This window comes from Rhinatrema bivittatum, chromosome 18, assembly GCF_901001135.1.
Source record: "Rhinatrema bivittatum chromosome 18, aRhiBiv1.1, whole genome shotgun sequence".
Lineage (NCBI taxonomy): Eukaryota > Metazoa > Chordata > Amphibia > Gymnophiona > Rhinatrematidae > Rhinatrema > Rhinatrema bivittatum.
Genome location: NC_042632.1, coordinates 44,999,826 through 45,007,407, shown reverse-complemented (window position 1 = coordinate 45,007,407; position 7,582 = coordinate 44,999,826). Strand labels below are relative to the sequence as shown.

The 7,582-nt window shown below is 42.5% G+C and overlaps 1 protein-coding gene across 1 annotated transcript; it reads left to right on the top strand.

The window, feature by feature from the left end:
- Positions 1 to 1,612: 1,612 nt before the first annotated feature.
- Positions 1,613 to 2,728, top strand: LOC115079702 (neuropeptide Y receptor type 6-like). The gene has a single exon (XM_029583449.1). The coding sequence runs from the start codon at positions 1,613 to 1,615 to the stop codon at positions 2,726 to 2,728; it is 1,116 nt and encodes a 371-aa protein (XP_029439309.1).
- The last annotated feature ends 4,854 nt before the right edge of the window (positions 2,729 to 7,582 follow it).

Below are 7,582 nucleotides of genomic sequence, written 5' to 3'. Positions count from 1 at the left end.
CTTACAGGCCTACCCTTCCCACAATAACCATCCTCCCGATGACATCCTAAGCTGTGTATAGTGCATTCCCTGTATAACCCTTTACAATGTGCTCCCTCTGACTTTTTCCCACAATAACCTTCTTCTCGTTGACCTCCTGAGCTGTTTTATAGTGCTTTCCATGTTTTACCCTTACAATGTGCTCCTGCTGATTTTTTCCTCATCCGCTATCCGGTTGAGGAACCGTCGTACCCTGTATATAGTTACCCAGTTTCCATATTATCATGTATTTCTCTTGTACACATAGTTATTTTCAATGTAATATTATCATGTTCTTCCCTTGCACGCATAGTTATTGTTCAATGTAATGGCACTGCCAAAATGTTTTAAGTTATCTGTAAACCGACACGATGTGCAAACGGTTGTCGGTATATAAAAACCTATAAATAAATAAATCATGTAATTGTTTTGGAGGCTGAAATTGTAGACTCTAAAGTTGAATGTTTCGTATTGCCATTGGGGAGGACTGGTTTTCTCAGTGATCTTTACTGTGCTTTGCGGCAGGAATCCAATAAGAAGTAATCAGATTCCTGTCAGTGACGAGCACTAGCCTGATGAGAGAGTCTAAATTACAGAGTAGTAGTAATTATTCTGAAATTGCATTTTACATTTACAACGATCATGTTTTTGTTGACAAAGGCAAACCTCTTTCTATCTGTCCTCCTCTCTAACAATGCACAAACCTTCCCTAGCCGTCTTTCCTTATTTTACCTAGTGACCGTCAGGAACAAAGAGTCTTGTAGTTTGATGGCTTTCTTTTTTTTTTTTTTTTTAAACCAACTTCTTTGTTCTGTAAGTCAAATCTATTATGAGCTTCTCCTGACTTTGAATATTTGGAAATAGGATTTATGTTATGCTTAGCAAAGTAACATACAGCATTGACATAAGAGCAATTTGTATAACAATATAGGGAAAGCCCACCATACGGGAAAGCAAAATGGTGCATCCAGTGATGAATTCAGGAGGTGGGTGGATGGGGCAGTCATCAGGTGCCCATGCAGACTCGGACTGAGGGCAAGAGTAGCGATAGTTGATTGTTTTGCTTTTCAAGGATTAGAGAGGGCCCCCATGGCTGGGGTACCATCCAGTGCCCACGGCACAATTAATCCATCCTTGTACATACCCCAATAATGACCTGCCTTAAACCCACTATTTTAATACTAGAACTTTCTGAAAGAGTGCCAACATGTATGAAACCACAAGATAGCTTTTAGAGTTTAGACAATGCTGACTAGAAACAAGATCATAGGTTATTCCAGTTTGGGGTTTGCTCCACAGTTTGAACCCGTCTTGTACCCAACGGTGAAACGCTCACTACACTTGCTATACAGAGCATGCACTATTGCTACAGTGTGACGTTACGAATGAAATACTGTCTTCTTTTATTTCAGGATCCCTTTTCTTCTTCCTTATGCCTGATCCGATGCAACAGTGCATCAAGAGGAAACCGAACGAATGAATCTAAAGAGTCTTGCCTCTGTACAGCAGAATAAAAAACTGACAATTTTGTTTTTAAAACTGATATTGATCCTTGCCAGCTACGTTCTGTGCATAGTTTGAAGGCTACAACATAATGGCTGAGTTTGTGACCCCTTCCAATGGGATTTGCTCTAATGGAACTATTTCCAACAGCAGTGGATCACAGTTTTTCGACGTGTGCCAACCTTCCTTGCCTGTTATCTTCCTGCTGATTATTGCCTATACTATAGTCACACTAGTGGGGCTCTTTGGAAACCTATGCTTGATCATTATTTTAAAGAAACACAAGGAATCTCAAAACGTTACAAACATTTTAATTGCCAACCTCTCTCTGTCTGATATTTTGATATGCATCATGTGCATTCCTTTCACCGCTGTATACACGCTGATGGATTATTGGACATTTGGAGAGGCAATGTGCAAAATAAGTTCATTTGTGCAAAGTGCGTCCGTCTCTGCGTCCATATTCTCACTTGTTTTAATTGCTGTTGAACGTTACCAGCTGATTGTTAATCCTCGTGGATGGAAACCCAACATTTCTCACGCTTACTGGGGGATAATCTTCATTTGGGTCTTTTCTTTAATGATCTCCATTCCCTTTTTTGTATTCCACCAAACCACAGATGAGCCTTTCAGAAACCTATCCCTGCACAATGGTTATTATAAGGACAAGGTTGTTTGCAGTGAGGCCTGGCCTTCCATAAATCATCGGCTTGTGTTTACCACCTGCCTGCTGGTATGTCAGTACTTTGTCCCTCTATTTTTTATCTTTATCTGTTATCTCAAGATTTTCGTCTGCCTCCGTAAAAGGAACAGCAAGGTGGACAGGCTGAGGGAGAATGGAAACCGAGTAAACGAAAGCAAAAGAATTAATGTGATGCTGATCTCCATTGTCGTGACATTTTTGGCCTGCTGGCTGCCTTTGAATCTCTTCAATGCTGTGTTTGACTGGAACCACGAGGCCCTGATGAGCTGCCATCACAATGTCGTCTTTACAGTGTGCCACCTGGTCGCCATGATCTCCACGTGCATCAATCCTGTCTACTATGGATTCTTAAACAAGAATTTTCAAAAGGATCTGCCCCTCTTGGTCTACCACTGCAAATGTGTGGCATCCCAAGAAGAATACGAGCATATTGCCCTTTCCACCGTGCACACAGATGTCTCCAAAGGGTCTCTAAAGTTACACAATACACCTACAAATATTTAGTCTGCCTTCCATAATCCTTGTCTTTTACTGGGATAGGCTTATTGCTACACGGCAAAGATTCGCAAAGAACTGATGTATTTTTAATTGAAGGAAAAGCTCATGTCATTTTCAAAGAGCTGTGTGAAGTATGTTAAATCATAGTAAATCACTCAAGGAGGCCTGGGTGTAACACTGAGCCCAAAAGAACCAACAGTATTTTTCTGTTCACAAAAAGACAGGATAACTGTCTCAAAGCTGAAAATGCACCTTGGCTAAAGCAACAGTTGATCTGGGCTATTTAGCATTTGTTTCATAATGTATTTATGCACAATTTATTCTGCTAGTCTAGAGTACAGCAGTAGCTGACTGTGCTGCTGTTTCACTATGCACTTTATTAGGAAATAAAAGTTCCCAATATCATCTACCACGAAAGTGTGGCGGAAAACCAACATCTTCGTTGATTTCCCATGCCAGTTTGCCAATACAGTTCCACCAGTCGGAAAGCTGCCACCACAATAACTGCTTCCAGATGTTTTCCACCTAGAACATTTACAAAGGCCAGCAAAAAAGATGCAGATGTTATCTTTTTATTGGATTAATTGACACAAATGTAATAAATTCGATTGCAGTCCGTTTTGAGTGTAGCTTGGAAAAGGCGCAATGTTTAGAAATGTAAAAAATGATACATTTCATACTGAAATGCAGGGGTTAAGGGAGACAGTAAAATATGTTTTGGATTCCTCTCCCTTGCTGACTATTTCTCAGGTTTAATATTAGTTTTCTATTTTAAAAAAAGCCCCTCTCTTAGCACTGCTATCACCACCGCTCACATTTACAGAGTCTCAACAAAACCTGCCAGCTATTATGAACTCCTGCTTTAGCGCAGTAGTCTAAGGAACCTGATCTTTTATATAGCTTGAGTAGAGGCCATTTGAGTTATTTATCACACCATTACTGTCAGATACTTTAAAGAGTCCGATTAGGATGATAACAGTAAATTTAGTGTACTTTGGAAAGCGAGAAACCCACCATCCAATCAGAAACAAGACTCCAATAGCTAGTATAATGCATGTTCTTGAATCTTCAGACGACAGCTTTAAACGCAAGGAGAAAGAAGCCAACCTATACGCCTTTCCTCAATCACATATTGGCTTCATTTAGGTCGGGCAACACATCCATTTATTACAAATATCATGCAGTTGTGTGGCCGATTTGTGAACTTGCAAATAGTAGGAACTGACTCCTAGGAACATAAATTCAAGAGCTTTTCCATAGCCACAAGAACCATTTTGAAAACAGAGCCCTGCTTTCTGGGGAGTTGTACAGTAACTGAAAAATAGGCAGAGTTTTTGGGGCTGGCCTGGTCACCTAGGCCACAGTGTAAGGGATCAGGGTCAGATGCCCCCCATCTGGGCAGGGCATCTGAACCCTGGGGTGTGCTGAGGAGGTAGGTGGTGCACGGGGGCTGAGGGAGCAAGATGGCTACCACTACGGCGATGGCCCCTTTGGACAACCAGGGTGCTAAAGATGCATCTGAAAGGAGATGCTCTTCCTTCCCTTACGCTAACGAGGGGACCTTTGGTCCTCAGGCATGCCATCCAGGGCAGGGGGTGCAGAGACCTGCAAGGGAGAAAAGAAAAACAAATGCCCTAAGAGAAATGTGGAATTTCTTTCTCTCTTAAAAAGATCCTTGTGATGGTGGTTGCAGGAATAATTTTCCTAGGTTTTGTTTTTTTTTTCCTCTTTGCTGAGCAGGACTGCAGAAAAGGGAGCACTCTCAGAGGTCTACATTAAACCGCTCTAATGCTGATTAATTAGAAAATCATGCCAATTAGCTTAGAACGATTAATTGAGAAGTGATGCTGGCTGAGTCAGAACTGCTTCCTATTCCACCAGACATTAATAGAGTGCCTTCTGTGAATTCAAAAAGGAAATAACCCTTCAGGAAAAAAGACAAAGGCCAGAACCATCAAATGCACTAACGACTGATTGTGCGAGGATATATTCATGATCACTGATTAATAACAGCAGCTGGCGGCGCGACTTGCTTGCTCAGCGGGCAGTGGGGCTTGGTGTACATTGCCTAGGCCTCAGGGGCTGTCCATATTTGAAATTCATTATCACCAATAAAAATAACACTAAAGCAACAAAGCGGATTGCTGAATGACTGGAAGCCTTTGGAAGCCTCTGCTGTGTTTTCCTCTCGCACGGTCTAATCTCTTTAAATGGAATCACCAAAAGTGTTTGTGTAGAGACACCTGGAAAAAAAAAAAAGAAGAGCAGCATGAAGATATAGGAGGTAATTTTCAGACCGTGCATTTTCGGGCAAAGTCCACAGGTGCTTTGTCTTCTCCCCCGCGGAAATGACAGTATTTGCGTTATTGTCTGTGTGGAGTCGCTTGCCACAGGCGCTTTCCCTCTGCACCCACTGTTTTGCACAGGTAGAAGAATTTATAAGGAAAATAATGCTTGCAGACTGGAAAGAGACACAATGCGCATGCAACATTTCCCTATTCCGCCCAGAACCAAGTACCGTATGCACCTTCAGCCGGATGGAGGAAGGGGCAGTTTTATCAGACAGGCCAGCTTGCTCAGGTAAATTGCTGTTTATCCACGTCACTGTAAACTTCCCTTGCCGTACAATAGCCCTCTGGTTTACAGAACCTGGGCATGTCTTAATGACATCTACCACACGGCGTTGCCTGTCAAAATCAAATAGTAATATACAGTAGCGGTTTATAGCCACGAGATGATTCTAAATATAGGGCCTGTTTTGCTAAGGAGTTTCCCCCATTCTGTATCTATGGGGAACAATAGCTTAGGAAATTAGGTCAAATCAGAAGCTGATCATGGTCTGGATGACTTTAAATCACTTTCCCATACAACAAAGCTCTTGGAGTCTCTTATTAGTCTTTGTCTTATCTCTGCGTCTTGACTATTTGTAAGCTCCACGGAGCAGGGACTTTGTCTTATACGTGACCGTACGGCACTGCCTATGTCTTGAAGCCCTATAGAAAAAAAAGTAAATGCAGTGGATATGAGCCGCTGTAATCCAGAATGCCGCTGTTACATAGAAAGCTGGGAAGGGGAGAATGAACTGCAGTGCTCTGTCTTATGTTTAAAGGACTCAAGGAAGGAGGAAGCGCAGCCGAATAGGTAGTGAACGGCGGATGATTCCGTAGAATTTATTCTTCACTTTTCATTTTTCACTTAAAAATAATAGAAACTATTAACTACGCAATAACTTTGTACCCGCGGGCTTTCAAGTGGCATTTCCTTTTGAAAGTTTCCTGCGGCAGGCCGGTGCCTCGGGCGGACTTTTACTTCTGTTCTTTGCAGGCTGAAAGCACGTGGCGTTTTTCAAAATGTCATCCCTGTGTGCACTTTACCGGGATCGACCTAACTTTGTTTCCCTCCCACCCACCCGGCACCACCCCTTTTTCCCCAGCACAAAAGGGGGCGTGGCAATTTTCACAGAGGCGTTGTCCACAAGTTACGCGCCCATTTTCCTGCCACCAGTGACCCAGCTAAATGCCTTTGAACACGAATTCCTCTGTGTTCGAGTCTGTGTCTCCCAGAGAGAGGGCCTATGACACGCTGGTTCAATGAACTGGTCGTTCTGATTGGTTGATTCGGTCATTTCAAGAAAAATTTAACCCCTCTACCAAGGCGATGCACAACATGCCAATTAAAAAGTTGAATGTGGGCCCTTTGTTGAGTGCCCCCATGGTTTCCGTGTCCTGAGACACAGACAAGTGCCAGAAAATCACGTATCTCATTGCTGCTCCCTCGAGCTGGGCTGCTATGTTATAGTGTGCAGTCCTGAATGGATTGTGTCTGCTGTAGCCCACCCTCTCCTCCTCGTTTCAGCCACAGTCTCCCCTCTCTCCTTTGGAAGAAGGAACTGTGTTGTCTTATCCAGAATTGTTAGAATCAAAAAAATCCCCATGGGGATACTGCATTGACGAAAGGTGTCATATGACTGTGAATTATTTTGTGATGTTTTATTCTTCATGTGTCTGCTGCTCAACATAACGCTAACTGAATTTCCAAAAGTCTTAAGGCAGTACGAGAGGAATCTGGATTCCATGAGTTTGCACTACGGCATGAGTCTGACACTCAAAGCAACAAGAGCGCTTGTGTGTATCTTTGTGTGTAATATTAATATGTGCCGTGTGTCTTCTTTGGCACTTGTGTGTAATATTAACATGTGCAGTGTGTCTTTACCTGTTGTGACCCTTTGTATCTCATGTTGCTGTACAGGTAAGTGCTGGAAATTTGTATTCTGTGCTGCAAGCATTTCATAGGCAATCTTTTCTGGAGCGTGGAATGCGTTATTACACTTTTTTGGAAAATAGTACATTCACAGTTCCTTAATCAATTTCACCTATCATACTCTTTGGGTAAGTCTTTGTTTATAAGCACTGTTGTGGTAGCTGTGACATACACAGTGCAGTGACATTTATAAAGTCCAGTGATGATCAAAACAGTAAAAATGGATCATCGTGTGTCATGTCACATTGCTTCATCCTGCGCTGCAAGAATTATGAAATGTATTTATTGGGTCATTTTATGTTTCTACTGTCCAATACAAATTGGTGAAAATTAAACTCATGTTAAATCAGGCCATGAGTAATTTAAATGGGAGAATGACACAAATGGCCTTCCCTTCAGGCTCACCTGCTGACGGACTGACTCCAAACAGTGGCGCGACGCCTCCCTACCTCCCCCCTCTGGCTTGGCGTCCAGGGCAGTCACTGCTTTCATAAGTGTGTGTGTACTCTATCCAAAGATCTGGACATGAATTTGTGTCTTGCTAGAGGGACTGTCTTTAGAAACGTAAAATTCATTCTGCCGTCGTCTGTGAACACTGTC

Excerpts from the sequence above, each read along its gene's own strand:
- LOC115079702 (XM_029583449.1), top strand. The coding sequence starts at position 1,613 with ATGGCTGAGTTTGTGACCCCTTCCAATGGGATTTGCTCTAATGGAACT.